Source organism: Sorex araneus, chromosome 6, assembly GCF_027595985.1.
Source record: "Sorex araneus isolate mSorAra2 chromosome 6, mSorAra2.pri, whole genome shotgun sequence".
Lineage (NCBI taxonomy): Eukaryota > Metazoa > Chordata > Mammalia > Eulipotyphla > Soricidae > Sorex > Sorex araneus.
In genome coordinates this window covers 18,292,358-18,309,643 of record NC_073307.1, presented here as the reverse complement: position 1 = coordinate 18,309,643, position 17,286 = coordinate 18,292,358, and the positions used below count along the sequence as shown (strand labels likewise).

The 17,286-nt window shown below is 41.8% G+C and overlaps 1 protein-coding gene across 4 annotated transcripts in view; it reads left to right on the top strand.

Annotated features, from left to right (window-relative positions):
- Positions 1-17,286, top strand: part of ARHGAP26 (Rho GTPase activating protein 26) — a 486,560-nt gene that overhangs the window by 347,678 nt on the left and 121,596 nt on the right. For all 4 annotated transcript variants that reach the window (XM_055141710.1, XM_055141709.1, XM_055141708.1 and 1 more), the window contains exon 18: positions 7,235-7,394. In XM_055141710.1, coding sequence (XP_054997685.1) covers positions 7,235-7,394 — 160 coding nt within the window. The remainder of the gene's footprint in view (positions 1-7,234; positions 7,395-17,286) is intronic.

Genomic DNA, 17,286 nt, shown 5'->3' with positions numbered 1-17,286 from the left:
AATAACAAAACAAACAATCAAAAAAACAGAAACTGTTGGTAAGTTTTAAACAGGTAGTAGTGGGGCCAGAGATATATGTAATATATTACTTGTAATGTATCTCTGTACTAATATATTGTGTTTGGCACTGGGTTCTATCCTGGGCACCATGTATGGTCCCCTGAGTACCACCAGGGGTGATCCCTGAGCACAGCACCCAAACAAGCAAACAGACAAGCAGTGGTAGTGGATTTATGGAAATAGACCTAGTCAAAAGCCCCGAGTTCGGGGCAGTCTTTACTTTGCCTGGATCTCTGTATGCAGGGTGCCTTGACTTTACTCACTCCACCCAGTCCCTTTCTCTTTGCTCTGAAGAGTGTTCAGCCCACAGTAAGTGTGAAAGTTGATGGATGTGATGCTGGGTAATACTTAACAGCTGGAAAGTTATCCATCTGCAATACAGTTCATACATTCCACCAGAAGCAGAGCAGACGCTGTATTTCTTCACGGAGATTTGAGAGCCTCGGCTGGAAGCAGGGCAGCCTGAATGGATGCTCACAGCAGTCAGTGTCCCTTTATTTTGAGGGAGTGAGGCTTGGGGACACCCATGGAAACTATTTGCTCATGGTTTCCTCTCATTTCCTCTTCCTTGTTTTGCTGTAGCACACCCTTCACTCTCAGTCTTATAGGCCCTTATGGCGTATTTCTCTTCTATTATTCAGAAGCAGCTCTCCTTTTATGCCAGTCAACCGTGATTGCAGCACCATCATGGTTGAGGGGCATTTTATAATTTTCTTGATTCTTGTCTAGTATGCAATTATTTTTTTGGTTCAGGAAGGGAGAATAAACAGTGGTTAGTTTGGGGGGCATAATTGCTTTCTCTTTCCCTCTGCACACCCCTCCCGCCCCCACATCCCAGTCTCTTTTCTTCCCTTTAGTAATCTAATTTAGTGAATGAAGGAGGCAGGGTATTTTTTTCCTGTTATAGCCTTTACTTTTTTTTTCTCCGCAAGCTCAAGCATGTAACTTCTCTGTATATTCATTTTGGTTGGATCTTCTGAGGGAAAAAATAAGCCTCACTCAGGCAAGGCTGATCTCTAATGCTGAGAAGCGGCCAAGTGCTGGGCGCGGGGCGGGAGGGGGGCTTTGAGGCCACAGTTTTCTTTCCTCTTGGCTCTGCCTTCATTAACTGTAGGATCTGGCCTCAGGCAAAAATCCCACCTTCCTGTCTCAGTTTCCTCACTTTTAGCCATGGCCTTACCCACCTTCCTCATCTTCTCACCTTCCCTTGACAGTTATACTACATAGAAGTCAGAACTCAGTTATTCAGGTCTTTCCCTCACTAAACGGATAATCATTCCCAGAGAGATGCTGAATATGACTGGTGAGCATGACTCTAGTTAGCACAATGAGCAATTTATTTTAAACTTCTCGTTCCATTGCCAGCCATTAGGGCGGCCCAGCAGAGCTATATTTACGACTCGGATGAGTTTCTTTGGCAGAGATGTCTCAGCACTATACAGCCTGGTCCGGCTGTACCAAGTCCAGATGGTATCCAGGCAACACTCTCTCTCTCTCTCTCTCTCTCTCTCTCTCTCTCTCTCTCTCTCTCTCTCTCTCTCTCTCTCTCTCTCTGACCAAGTAGAAAGCAGGTAGCCAGGGATGGTGGGGATTCCCCACCACCCCCACAAACTCCCATTATATATTAAAGATGAACTTGACGTTGATGAAAAGAACCAGATTAACAACCTGGAAACCAAACTTGCCAGTTAGCCACAGTAACTCAAAACAAAAACAAACCCCAAGCAAAACAAAACTGTATTTCTAGCAGCTTCATTTTCACCTAATTCTTCTCAGCCCCGGAGCTTGGCATTTCTCTACCCCTGAGAATGCAGTAGAAGGAAGGGTGATAATTACTGCAATTTTGGTGCCCACCCACTCAGCCACTTTCAGGATTGGTACTGAGACCTCCCCACTCTCTGCCTGTGGACTGCAGAGAATGCACTCCATGGTCATGATGCAGCACCCTCCTAAGGTGCTTGTATAAAGGGAAGTCAGTGTAGACCTGTCCCATGGAATTGCCTCTGAATGAAGCCACTGAGAGGAGACAGGCCTCTGACCAAGGAGTGTCTGAGCTGGGCTTTGGAGGAAAGTAGGCTTCGGAGGATTGCAGAAGTATTTGCCAGGCAGAACTGGAGCTAGGTGGTGCCCCTGTAGACAGAATATGTTTGGTGGGTTGGCTGTAACTTCCTGTAAGGCTCTCTATCTATTCTTCCAGAGTCACTTATAGGGGAAGTGATGGAAAATAAGTAATGCATTACAAATTTGGCTCGAGATTTGCAATAGTTGTCACTTTTCTTTTAGAAGGAAAGAAAGAGGAGTAAGAAAAGAAATACAAGTAGGAGCAATGATGAAAGCCCCTGAGAGGGACCTCCTTACTTCGCATAGAAACAGGGCACTTGAGGTTCCTGAGCTAGATACCAGGGGCCAGATTTCACTGTATGGTTTCAAATTGCTTTTCTTACTGCCTCTGCCACTACTGTGATCACTGCCTCACAAGTACCATGGCACTTACAAAGTCACTTACTGAGCTATTATTTTATGCCAAATGAGTTGTAAAAGTTTATCGGAGTGGGTATAGCTCCTGGTGTGCGGTGAGAAAATGGGTTTAGAGAAGCCAAGTGATTTGTCTGCCGACATCCATTTAGTATTATATAGCTGATTCCAGCCACTGTACTGCAACTGACTCCCGTAGCGCTACCTCCCCTTATTTGTAAATGAGAGATAATGTCTGTAAATGAGAGCTCAAATATTTGTTAACAAGAGATTGTAATTTACATCATTGGACTAGCATTTTTCAAACTGCAGGTCATGACATAGTGCAATTAATTTTAGTCATTTTTTTTAAAAAGGATAGAACAAAAAAGAATCCCAATTACTCTTTCTGAAATTTTATCTGGCATATATATTTGTTTATGTGTTTATGTTCATCTATATGTATATATTATATTTATATAAATATATATATTTATATATAAATGCAAACTAGTAAAACATTACTTAAGAATATATGTATTCTACCATTGCCAGTAAATTTGAGAGCTATTGTTTTAGAGTTAAGGGTAAATAAACATTAAGAGTTGATGTAGAGTTTTCTGTAAACTCAAAAATACCCTACAAGTCTGTGTTGATGTGAACAAATAAAAGAAGGCAGACAGTGTGCAGTGCTGTCACTCTACCCATTCAGTGCATCACAGATAGTGCTAAGATGTCACCACACTGTGCCCAGTGGAGTTTAGGTCTCGGCTTTGATTTTATTCCATACCACACTGCAGATGTCAAGATGAAGCCTATTTGCAAACCCATAATGGACATATTGTTGGAATACAGCAGGGCCGGTCTGTGGTTCTGAGGTACTGCTTAGCACTTACAGTGCTCTAGCACCCATATAAATTCTAGGAAAACACATGGAATCCCTATGACAGCATGGAGTCTTTCCGTTATAGGCCTCCAAAGGTTGGTTTCTTTCTAGTTCTCCCCATGACCCTCTTCATCTGGAAGCACTTTGCCTCCTTCTGCCCCCCAAAGACTGTCAGACTGAGTCAGAGGCCCCAACTATTATGCTTCTCAACAAAGGTTGCAAGAAGCCCTTGAGTCAAGGCCATATTTCTTGGCTGTGTTCTCTCCTCATTCATTTCAAAAGGAGAGCACAGCAGGGAACACTGGGTACAAATTCCCCGACAACTTCTATGAAGGAATGCCCCTCAGGAGGTAGCCTTCCTCTCAGCTGGCGATCCAGCTAACTTTAAGTGGTCACAGAGGAGCTAGGCCTTCAACAGTTAAAAATGACATGTGAAACTGTCTTTGGACTCTGCAAAGTAGGATAGTAGGTGGTTCTCCACAAAATTGTTCATGTAGACCTAGATATCTGAAAGACACTCAAAAACCCCTTCAAAGGAATGTGCAGTTTACAAGGAACTCCTTTTTGTGGATTTGAAGTCAAGACTCAACATGCCATTCTGGATTGTATGTAGAGGAACTCTATCAGCTCAATTACCAAGCCAGAAGGCTGGCTCTTGGTGTTTTATAGACCTCACTAATGAATGAGTCCCGTGGCCTCTGCTGGACCAGGCTTCCCAGTACTCTGCCAGTCTGCCTCCCACACCTCTGTAAATTCTTTAAAATATAATGGATGGCTGGTGCCAATCGAGGCAAGGTCTAGGCCTTTCTCTCTGTGATACATAGAGATCTTGAACCATTAATAATTCATTCTAAAGTAATGAACATAGCCATACCACGTTGTGAGCAGAAGTAATCAAATGACAGATCAATTTATTATTTCAGAGTGTCAATAGATAATGGTAGTTGGTAATGAAAGGTGAAGTTTTTTTTCCCAAAAAGTGTTTCATAAGACGTAGATCAATGTGTTTTTTTAAAATTCTAAACTAAGATGGATAATTAAAAAGGAAATTAATTGTGTTGGGTAGCCTCAAGGCTATTTATATTCAGAGTTGCTTGTGTAGAATTACCGATCCCTTTTTCCAAATGCCTTTGGGCATTGGGGCCTGAAAATCAGAATAATTACTAGTCATTAATTCAGTCTAAGAAATGGAACACAGATCTTGACTTCGAAAGGGAGGTTTGGTTAGTTGAGATACATTCCCCAAAATCATCAATAGTACTTTGAGGTTTTTGCATGTATGAAACTACATTGAGCATAATTGTATTTCTACTCAGAAATTCTTCTGGGCCATGTGTTTTGCTCAGTCCTGGTGAACAAAATAAGCACAGTCTCTTTCCTAAAGCAGCAGTGGAATATTAATTGCATGTAATAATTAGAGCAGCAGACTTATACTTCTGTCTTTGTTGAGGTATAGAAGGAAGACCAGATAGAAACTCCAGAAGGCAGGGAGCCATATAACTCAACCTTGAACATCAGCAGTTGCCCAAGAAAATTAAAAATAAGAACATTCTAGGCAGAGAGATGACAAAAGCAGAGAGGCCTGGGATGATAGTGAATAATTTGGTAGTAATCTGTATTTCCATTATATTTAATCTATTCAGAAACCTTATGAAATAGGTGTATTGTTTACCCCAAGCCTGCCACCCCTATAAAGAATAGATAAGGTACCCAGTGTTACAATGTTTAGACATATTGAATCTCTTGATCAGGGAGCTAGAACTAGGAGATGACCTTCGATATGAGTTGAGAAAAGGTGAGCTATTTCAAAACTTTTGGACTTTGTGTTTCAAACAATGGAACCTATCAAGAGCTTCTAATGATCACTATCAACAATGCAATCAAATGAATTATTGCAAAATATTTCATGTGTGCTCTATTATTATGTTCTTCAACAACCCAGGGAAGTATAAGTCCATTGTAGTTCTCAAAGAATGACTTGGTAGGAGCACGTATAGACTCTGGAGACAGGTAGAGCACTATAGTGAAAAACTATCACCTCCAAATCATAATTTTTAATGTTGGTCATCAATTTTAATGTGCTTCCATACATCTCTCATTGGGCTCCTCACATTTTGGTGGGGTGTCTTATGAGTATGGAATCCTCTTCATCATAGAAAATGATGTTGAAACTAACGGTATTGTAGCAGCTTATATATGTGCATGCTTGCTGATTGAGGCGCATAGAATCAAAGACTCTCCCCCTTGCCAGAGAAGAACCGTACCATCTGCCAGGCTGGAGAGATGTTCACAGGGTTGAGTCCATGCTTTGTATGTAGGAAATCTGGGATTGATCCCCAGAACCACATGTTTCCCTGTGCACTTCTGGTATGGAGAGCCAAAACAAAATAAAAACAAAGTTAAACTGGACATCTGCATTAACACTTCCAGACTCTACATGTAATACAGTTTGGGAAAGTATGGAAAACTCTTGAGTAAAATCAGAAAATTTGGCTAGAACTCAAAAATAGTTTGAAAAACACATGTACAAAATTCAGGCCAGGATATTGGTATAGCAAATCTCACTGGGTATTTCTTAGTAATAAGAAAGCATTCCCCCCCACCCCAACCTTGCTGTTCTTTTCCACACTTAAAGTTCATACACCTAGCCATCCTCCGTGTTCCTTTTGGAGAAGGAAGTTTTATGAAATTAGATTTTCAGCCTGAGGAAATTATAGAAAAGTACACATCTGCTGATAAAACTCGTTGATGTAATGCTTCAGTAAAGTCTCAATTTCAAAATCAGCACTTAAGGCAGTAGAAATTCTTTTCCTCCTACAGAATATAAGTTTACAAGAGAAACAGTGTAGGCATTCATAGAACTGTGTGAAAATGCTCAGTATAAATAGCATTAAATCTTGGGGAGGTATGTCTGTGTAAACTGCCATCTCTGACCAATTTTTCTCTAAAATTCCCAGTTAGTCATGAATGCTTTCCTTTTTCTAACAGGTGATTTAGAGAAGTCCCCAATATTTTCTTAATATTGAATGACCTTAACTTTTACTTGTTTTCAGTAGATAATTTGTATATTTTTATGTGCATTGCCGAAAAATGAACAAGTTTTATGACATTATGGTGCTCTCATATATATGTTTTAAATAATTTTTTATCCACAAATATACATCTGTTTTAGTAAATGACTGAGACCCAGCTACTACTGACCCTGCCTGTGCCAAATATATGGACATACACTACTGTGTTTTTACTCCTGTTTATGTTAAGTCTCACTTAATATAAACCACATGTTCAATGTGATGGGGATTTACTATCTTCGGCCTAGAGTAATGAATTTCTTGACCGCAGTAAATGTCTACATCTTCCTGTTTTAAAAATTAGGTCTGTTTTGCGCCTATATTTGTGAACATATTTAAGCTGTCAGAACTTTTTATTTGCACAAGCAAGAATGCTAATGATCACAGTGGCCAAATCAACAGCCAAATATAAACGTTGTTACTAAGAGAAATTAGCAGTTTCCTAAATTTGCAGAACAGGAATTCACATGAGAAAGGCTCACAGTTTGGAAAGCTGCTGCTTTGCTTGGTTTGTTTTAAGCAAAATAGAAATAATGAGTATCATATCCTAAAAAAGAGAGAGGACTAACCTGTTTGAAAGTTTTCTGAAACTTCAATGGATGAAAATACGTTGGGAGAATCTTGCTTTGAATTCCTAAGGCATCCGTATTTCTCCTGAGGTCTGGCCCCTAGCAGATGAATAGTATAAGGATAGGCAGATGGGAAACTCAGCGATCTCTTCTATATGGTTTTTCCCATTTGTCCCTTTTCTTTCTCCTCTCAGTGTTGCTAACAACCACAAACAGAATCTGATGACCGTGGCAAACCTTGGTGTGGTGTTTGGACCTACCTTGCTGAGGCCCCAGGAAGAAACAGTAGCAGCTATCATGGACATCAAATTTCAGAACATTGTCATTGAGATCCTCATTGAAAACCATGAAAAGGTATGGTGTGTTGGTCGTTTGAGTGGCGAATGGCCCTTGAGGGTTGCTGCGGGTTTGCATTACAGGTCTAGCTCTTGGACTGCTGTGGTGAAGCTGCCAATAGTGGTGGTCATATCTGTGACAATCATCACCCAGTGACAGTGGGAGCACCAGGGGTGCTCTCAGTAAGAGATGTTCATTGATCATTTTTCTTATATGTGCAGTAATGCATTTTTATAATGCAGACCATGATCATCTCTGGATTCCTAGAGAACTTCCTAGATTATGTCTCTGTTCCCACCTTTGCCTGTGTATCTGATACAGGTACCGGAAGGAGATATTTGAGGACATTTTATCCTCACAGCAACCCAGTGAAGGAGGGTTTGTTTTCATTGTGCACCTCACTGTGAAAAACTTTGGCCCATTTTTTATGTGATTGCTATCTTGGATTTTTGGGCCGCAGGGCTTGATTAATCTATCTTTGCACTCATGAATGTGTTCCAACCCCAGTCCAGCCCAGCAAGCAAGTGCCTTGCTTGCTCCAAGATTATCACTCGAGCTCACGTATTGATATATTTTTATATTTAGAATATTAAACTATTTTATTTGGGCATTAGTTGTGTTTTGTAGAGTTTGTCTTTCAGTTTCATAATTGGTATTTTCATACAGTTTGTATATGTGGGAGTGGAGGTTGGATCCTTGTATGTGTGTGCGTATACTATCTTTTCTTTTAGGACGTGGGATTCTCTGATCTTATGAACTCTCTCTCTACACACACGATGAAATGTGCCACCAGGGCTATCCTTATAAAACGTAAAGTGAGCATGTGAAGCTTCACCCATCTTTCCTACTTCACATCCTAGTATCAGATCCCAAAGGGGCTTCTCAGAACCTCCAGCACCACTTAAAAGCGTGAATTCTAAAATTATATTCCTTTTACTTAGAATGATGAACTGCTTGTGCTTAGATAAATACAAAACAAATCCAGAATCTGAATCTTCTCACCAGGTCATCAGCAGTACTTCCATGCAAGACATGGTCATCTCTACATTTCTAGAACCTCCTAGATTATGTCTCTGATACACAGAATACCTTAGCCTGTGTATTCTGATACCAGTATCGGAGTAAGATGTTTGAAATGCTGAGTCAGAGCTTATCTATTTTCTGCTAAGAATCATCTGGTTGCTTCCCATTTCACTGAGATAATATCAGAGCCTAGAAAATCTTACATATTTTTCTGCCACTGCACATTTCCTGGAACCTCTTCCATGACTGCGGTTGCTTAAATATATATATATGTATATATATATATATATATATGTCTATAGATATAGATATATTGCTTTTGGGGCTACATCCAGCAATGCTCAAGGGTTACTACTGGCTCTGTACTCAGGGATCACTCCTGGAGGTGCTGGGGGACCATATGGGATGCCACGGATTGAATCCTGGTCAGCCACATGCAAGGCAAATGCCCTCCTCGCTGTACTATTGCCCCTGCCCCATGATTGCATTTTATTTTATTTTTATTTATTTATTTATTTATTTTTGCTTTTTGGGTCACACATGGCTCTGCACAGGGGTTACTCCTGGCTCTGCACTCAGGAATTATCCCTGGCAGTGCTCAGGGGACCATATGGGATGCTGGGAATCGAACCCGGCTCGGTCGCGTGCAAGGCAAACGCCCTACCCGCTGTGCTATCGCTCTAGCCCCATGATTGCATTTTAATAGTCACCTTGCCTTCTTGTTTCTCACACATATCACCCACACCCACCCGAAGATCTTTACAGTTGCTGTTTCTGGTACTATGAACACTTTTCCTTTGCGTATATACATGGCACATTTCTTTGCCGCTTTCAAGCTTTTCTTTTCTTTTTTTTTTTTTTTACTGAATCAACATGAGATACACAGTTACAAAGCTGTTCATGATCACGTTCCCATCATACAGTGTTCCATCACCCATCCCTTCACCATTGTATGCTTCCCACCACCAATGTCCCCAGTATCCCTCCCACCCCCCTCCCCAACCCCCAATTTTGCTTTTTTTCTCTCTCTCTTCTCTCCTTTTGGGTATTATTGCTTGCAATACAGATACCAAGAGGTTATTATGTTTGGTTCTTTACCTTACTTATCCAGAGTGACCATTGCCATAGTGGTTCCTTCTATATCCCAAGTGCCTTCTCCCCTAGCACTTGAGGTAGGCTTCCAACCATGGACCAATCCTTCTGGACCTTGTTTATGCTGTCCTTGAGTAGTAATCCCATACTACGTGTTTATGGTGGGTTTTTTTTCCTAATATCCCATAAATAAGTGTAATCACTCTATGTCCCTCTCCTTCTGACTCATTTAACTCAGCATGATAGTCTCCATTTATAATCAAGTTTCATTACTTCATTTTTTAACATCTGCATAGTATTTCATTGTAGAGATGTACCATAGTCTTTCAAGCTTTTTAAATGAGACCTGCCTTGGTATCTGCCTAAAATTAAAGACAGTCCTACCCTCCAGAACTTCCATCCATTGATTTTGCTTTCTATCATTGACTTTGCTTTCTATTGCTCTCCATAGCTAGAATACTTTATATTTGACTTACTGACTCTCAACAAAAAAGTATGCTTCACGAAAGATAGAACCTTGAAAGGAAGAACCTTGTCTCATTTGTCGCACTGTTCTAGATAAACATGTGCATTTGCCAGCTGACTGGATTCTTGTGGTGGCAAGCCTGTCAAAGGGCTCCCCACCCTTTCTCCTAGTATTAGTCCCCTTGTGTACTAGGCAAGGGCAATCCCAATATTCATTTCATGATCAGTCGAAATTTTGATCCCAATGTGACTACAAAAGTAAGTGTGTGACTTTGAGGACTAGTCATAGTAGACATCGGTGAATTTGCCTTGTATTCGGGGGAAGCAAGTTACTAAGTTGTGAGGGCAATCATATAACCCTGTGGGAAGATAAGAGGCTTCCTACTGACAGCAGCACCAACTTGCCAGCCCAAGGAGTAAGCTACTTTGGAAGTGAATCTTTGCATGCTGATTAAGTCTCATATGTTGAGCTTCAGGTAACATCATGAGTATAACCCATTAGGAGGTCCCCGAGCCTCTTCTGGATTTTGAACACAGAAACTAGGAGAGATAATGTAAGTTTTTTAGTTTTAAGCAACTAAGGATTCTTCAGGGGGAGAGAGAGCAGGGGGTTATATATAACATTAATAACTTCTATAGAACTTCTGGCAGAGAGTCTCTTGCCCGCACGCCTGGCTGTCTTCCCCGGGGCCCCTCGGAGGGGATGGGCTCCAGCTTCCCTCCCCACCCCAAGCAGAGCTCCCGGCGGCCGAAGACCACCGGAACCTAGCTGCAGCCATGCTGGAGGCTCCTCTCTACACGTTCGGACAGGCCTCATGCATGAAGGTACCGGCAGAAGAACCCAGGTGTGTGTAATCCCATCAACGGCCAACATCCAGAGAGAGACTTAAAAGCAAGCTCTCAGAAGCGATATCTTTAGCCTACTTCTCCCTCTGGGAAAAACTGGCAATCTTCTGAGAGTTTCCTGCCCCCATGGGACAGCCTTGCAAGCTCCCCATGGTGTATTCATATGCAAAATCCAGTAACAAGTTGGATCTCATTTTCCTGACCCTAAAGAGCCCCCAGTGCAACATCTTTAGGAGGGCCAAGTCGAAATAGACTTCTAAGATCTCAGGGAAAATACGAAATGAGATGTTACTGAGCCCACCTGAGAAATCGGTGATTAACGGGATATTGTGATTGTGTGATAGAACTTCTAAACTTCCACAAAGTACTGAGGTATCATACAAAGGTAGTTAAATAGTATAACTCCACCCTCACACAGTAAGGAGATGGAGAAACTAGAGAGCCTCTTGCTCCCATGCCTGGCTGTCTTCCCCGGGGCCTCTCAGAGGGGATGGGCTTCAGTTTCTCTCCCCACCCTGAGCAGAGCTCCTGCAGCCGAAGACCTTGGGAGCCTAGCCTAGCCATGCTCAAGGCCCCTCTCCATGCGTTGGGATGAGCCTCACGCATGAAGGAACCAGCAGAGGAACCCAGGTGTGTGGGACCCGGGCCTGAGACTTCCAAGCCTGCTCAGATCAGAACTGGGCCTCTTCCACCCAGATTCCCCATTTCTAGTAGCTAGGCAGTCACACCCAGGGACTGCCCCCGGCACCGTGTAATCCCAACAATGGCCTACATCCAGAGACTATGAAACCAAGCTTCCAGACATCTTATAGTCTAGTTCTCCCTCTGGGAGAACCTGGCAAGCTACCGAGAGTTTCCTGTCCACATGAGAGAGCCTCACAAACTCCCCATGGCGTATTCATATGCGAAAACTGGTAACAATGTTGGGTCTCATTCCTCTGACCCTGAAAGAGCCTCCAATGAGGCACCATTGGAAAGGACAAGTAAAGAGAGGCTTCTAAAATCTCGGGGCTAGGACAAATGGAGACATTACCTGAGACCACTTGAGAAATTCGACAATCAATGGAATGATGATGATGATGATGATGATGATGATGATGATGATGATGATGAAGATGAATTATTATCTCTTGGTCATACTCTTTGGCCTTCTTTCCTCTATACTCCCTCAAATATAGTAAATTCAGCATAGGAGAAGTTTATGGTTTATAGGATGAATATTTTATTTTGAAAGATAATATCAAAAAACAAAAAAAAAACAGTAACAGCAAGTCTCACAATAGAGATGTTACTGGTGCCCGCTTGAACAAATTGATGAACAATGGGATGACAGTGACAGTGAATATCAAACAGCAGTTAATAGCATGATTCTAAGGACGGTACTTTGGAATACAAGCATATTACATTTTACCAGTTTTGTGACCATGGTCATTTATTCTCTAGGCTTATGCAAATACTTCTAGTTCTATCTACTGTTTTTTTTTTTTAACCTGCATGTCAGTAATTTGGGGCTAGAGAACTGAAAAAATTTTTTTCCTGGCTTTTGCTCAACACCCAGCGATGCCCAGGGATTACTCTTGGCTTTGTACTCAGGAGTCATTCTGACAGTGCTCGGGGAACCATATGGGATGCCAGGGATTGAACCTGGGGTCTGCTGCATGCAAGGCAAGTGTCCTTCCCTCAGTACTATATAGCCACAAGGTCTAGAGAATTTTATCTCATCTTTACGCACTGTATACTGAGGGGACTCTGGACATGGCATCCAGCGTGGTGATTTAGCTCTTCCCTCCTTCCCTGCCCCCAGCATCACCCTCACTGCAAAGTTTTTGCCATTTCGTAGCAGATCTCTGCCATCAACCAGCCAATGGGGAATATGAGAGAACCTGAACAAATTGGGCAAAGTTGCGTGGGCTGAGCCTGAAGCACGCTTTCCTTGTTTCCTCCCATATTCCATTGCCAGGACTCAGCCCCATGGCTGCACGTGACTGCAGGAGAGACTTGAGGAAGCAGCTTACCTCTGTGCACACAACAAAAGAAAGCATGTCGGATGTGCAGCAAACCAGGCAGCCACATTCCTGCAATTTGTCGTGAAGATTAAATAAGCTGCTTTATGTAAAAGGATTTGGTCAAGAATTTGGCCTGAAAATATGATTCAGTAACTGTAAACCATTGTTTTTGCTAGTCTCAATAGAATCCTCTGAAAATAGAGCTCAGTTTGACCTCAGAATGTCACTTGTGCCGTTCTCCCAAAATAGCACTTTTTATAACTTAATATATTCTTAAATGACATTACATGTGGAGACTGAGCCGCTAAGGAATAAGCAGTTTGATTGTGTTTCATTTTCCCAAAGGTCATATTCGAGTTTACATCAGGTAGAGTCTAATGGTTTTTGAAGTGTAACTGTTGTCCGTGTCCTTAGGCCTTCCAGACTGAAAACATATTCGAATGTAGCACAGTAGTTAAAAGCACCAGATGATGTTAATAACAATATTGAAACTTGTGTAAACAAGCCGCCATCCTGCCTCGGGCACAGGCTATAGAATTAGTACTGAAGTATGAATTGCGTGGCCAGACTTGTTAAATATACCGGCACGAGCTGGGGCAAATACTCTGCTGGCATGGTGCGTTACACATCCCGTTCCCCCCTGCTGTCCATCTGGCGAGGTGCATAGTCAGTGGGGACTAGAGTGCTTCATTCGTTCTTTTTTTCTTTAGTCTCCATCAGAGTGGCATGAACCCCAGGAAGATTTCTGTTCCCATGGAAGCTCGTGGAGGAGTATGAGCGAAGTGTTCCTTGGGTGCAGGCGCTGCCAGCATACCTGTCTGTCTCTGTCCGGCGGAGCTTGTCTGCCAGCTTCAGAGAAATGTTTAATCTAGGTCACAGTCATATCCCAGGCCTGGGTATGCACATTATTCTGGGGGAAAGTTGTGAAGGCTTCATTTCCTTTGTTTTTCTGGTCCAGACAGCTTGAAATAAGGCTCCTTGATTCTCTTGTTGTAAATTTACGTACCGCAGGGAGAGGCCCCCTACTCTCAGCCTGACGTGGAGGGGAGACTCCAAGGTAGTCTGAACTTGGACTCTAAGTAGACCTTGCAGGCACTCACCCTCCGCTGGAACACCCGACGCTTTTCCTGTGCTCTCCCGTTTCCTAGTCTAGCCAGAGCTTCCCAGAAAGGCTCTACACGGAAGCTGCCAGGATGCTTTATGCCTGACCTGGAGCAAACAAAGCACTATTTCTGTCACATTTTATTGGTGACAATGGCTACAAATTGAGCCAGATTGAAGGGGTGGGAAATAGATGCCACGTCTGGATAGAGAGAACAGTGTGTACATGGACACGAGGGAGGGTCTGTGACTCTGTCTTCCATGAGGGTGATTTTCCCTGATGCCTCATCCCGCCAATTGGCCGCTGTGCCAGTTCCCTCTGAAGAAGGTTTTGCTTCCTGTGTGGCTCATGCTGAACGCTTCAGTGTTTCTTTTAGGAAGTTCTTTCTCCTTTCTGTTATCCTCTGCCATTTTTATCTTATTTTTATTTACTTTTGCCTGACCAGGAGGCACCCGTGTGTGGTGGTAGTGTGTTCATCTAATGGTGAGCGTTGCTGCCTTCCTACACCTAGTGGGCATGAGAGTTAAGTCCTTCATAGACCTCAGGACAGAGAACAAATTTGCCAGTGTCTGAAACAGGAGAACATCTCAGTCTTAGAAATGGATATTTTCAAAAAGGGGAGGGATGGTACATTTTGCTAGAAAATTCGGTTTCTTTTATCTGACAAAGCATTTGCTTTCAAGAGAGGAAAAGTTCTCTGTATTTCTGCTGGCTAATGCATGTGCTTCCCTTGCCTCCTTTCTCCTCCATTCTGCATTAAACTAAGATTTAACACTAAGCAAAGTGTTTCAGGATAGCTCTTTGTCAGGAACCTCCCCCCTACGTAGTTCCCTCTTATTTATTTATTTATTTATTTAAAACTTATTTTTATTGAATCACCATGAAATACAGGGTTACAAAGCTCTTCATAGTTGGGTTTCAGTCATACAGTGTTCCAACACCCATTCTTCCACCAGTGTACATTTCCTCCCCCAATGTCCCATTTTCCCTCCCTCCCCAACAGCCTGTCTCTATGGCTCTCTCTCTTGCTCTCGCTCTCTTTCTCTTTCTCTCATCTCTCACTTTCTCTCTCTCTTACTGTCTCTTCGTTTCTCTCTTTTTTCTTTCCCTCTACCCCTCCCTCCCTCTCCCCCTTGCGTCTTTTATGCTATACAGATACTGGAAGGTAATCATGCTTGCTCCCTCACCCACTTTCAGTGCACAGTTCTTATCCAGAGTGATTATTTCCAGCTATCTTTGTCATAGTGGACCCTTCTCTATCCCAACTGCCTTCTCCCCCAGCATCTGAGACAGGCTTCCACCATGGACCAGTCCTCCTAGCCCTTGTTTCTATTGTCCTTGGGTATTAGCCTCATATTGTATTTTTTTTTATATCCCACAAATGAGTTTTATATATCCCACAGCTAATTCTTTGTCTGTTCCTCTCCTTCTGACTCATTTCACTCACTGTCATGGTGCCTTTTTTCACAGAGAGCCCACCTTTATCTTCTTCCTGGGTTCCTAAGTAGTTTGTTTCCTATTGACCTTGGGTTTGGTCCAGTTAAGCACATGAATCACATATTAATTCTCCTTTGCTTCCCACCCCCTGGACTCAGGGAGGGGAGCAATGTTTGGCATAGTATAGGAGACTGTTCTCTGCTAAACAGAAGCAGAAAAGGAAAAGCCAGAAGTTACAGTTCAGGTCTGCCTCCTTTATTGAACTTTGCAGATATTTTGCGTGTGTGTGTGTGTGTGTGTGTGTGTGTGTGTGTGTGTGTGCGCACGCGCGCGCGCGCGCGCGCGCTCGAGCGTTTTGGAAAGTGTAGGGCAACCTGCTTTTGAGTAAGTCTTTTAGTATAATTTTTTTCCAAAAGGATGTCATTTCATGTTACTATTTATATTTACTTAGGGTATATAGACAAAATACTATTGCACCCTTATATTTTCAACATAAATTTTATATGCTCAAGGAAACCAAATAATTCTTGTGAATCCCTTTATTGCAATGTCTGATATATAACCATTTGGCAATCTGTAATTCACTGAGGTGTGCCTGAATTTTGTTGGGGGACTCAGGTGATTTTTTTTCCCTTTGGCAGTTCGTGTTGATGGTTTAGGTTTACAGCTCTTTATTCACTCAGTTGAAGTTAATGTGATCCTTTTTGTATACATGGTTTAGAAGAAATAGTGATGATAATAATTTATAGGGTTTTTTTTGTCCTAAAGACATTGTGTTGAAGCAGCTTTATGTTATATAATTTAATTTTCATTGCAACACTATATGTGAATATTTATTTCTCAGTGTTGCAGATTTTGAAATTGAAGTGTAGAGAGTTTAAGAAGTGTAAGCTTATTGTGTGGAGGGAAACAATGGTGGAACTTGAGACCTCTTGCACAAGTCAAATGATCTGTTTTAATCTCTATTCAATAGTGCGGCAAACGTTTATTGATAATCTATTATCAGCTGAAGATAAAAAAGATAGCTTTGTTTTCAAGCTCCTATTCTTTTAGGGTGTAACTTACTATAATATTGTATGCTAAGTGACAATCAGTAAAATGAACAAAGTGTATGGCACCACCAAAGAGAAAAAATTATGCCTGTACTTAGGCTCTGACAGAGACATGTCTTGTCACATAAAATGTGGACATAGGAGGAACAGCCGTCCAGAAGAACATTAATAACCAACATTAATCATTCCATACGTGATGATGACATGGTTATGAAGAACTCTGAGTTCTATCTTAGCAACTGATGGGAGATGATGCCAGATCATTTCATTGAGCCCATTTGTCAAGGGGGTTTGAAAGCAGTAGAACACATCTGCATTTACTTCTGTAAAATGGAAGCCTTCAGAGGTTTCCAAGTAAAGCAGTGAAATAATTGTATTAGCAATTAGACGGACGGATGGACAGCATCCCTGGAAGACATCCCTGGAAGCAGAACCAAATTATACTCTAGCTGTTGGTGTCAAAGGAATTCATTAAAATAAATAACAAAAGCATTGTTGGCTATACTGTTGTAAACTCGAGGCTATATAGAAAATGAATCTTGCTCAGGGACTGTAACCTTTGACCAACAGGTTCTTGCTTGTTGTAGGGTAGAGTATGATCCTAATTTGGTTTTTCTTGCCAGAGTTCTCAGAAATACTAAAACTCATGGCACATTTCACACCGGTGACTAAACTCTGGATTCTGATTATCTTAATAGCCAAAAGAGAACAAAATTGAGAGTCTGGCCCTTTGCGCCTGTAGACAGGTTTCTAACTTGAACATCTGGACAGTAAAATTTTGACTCATTTTATGCTATTTTAAGATAATGATTAATTATTATTAAAATTACTACTAAATTATCATTTCTGGTGTCCATATCATGTCTTAAACACTTTTTCCCAAGTCA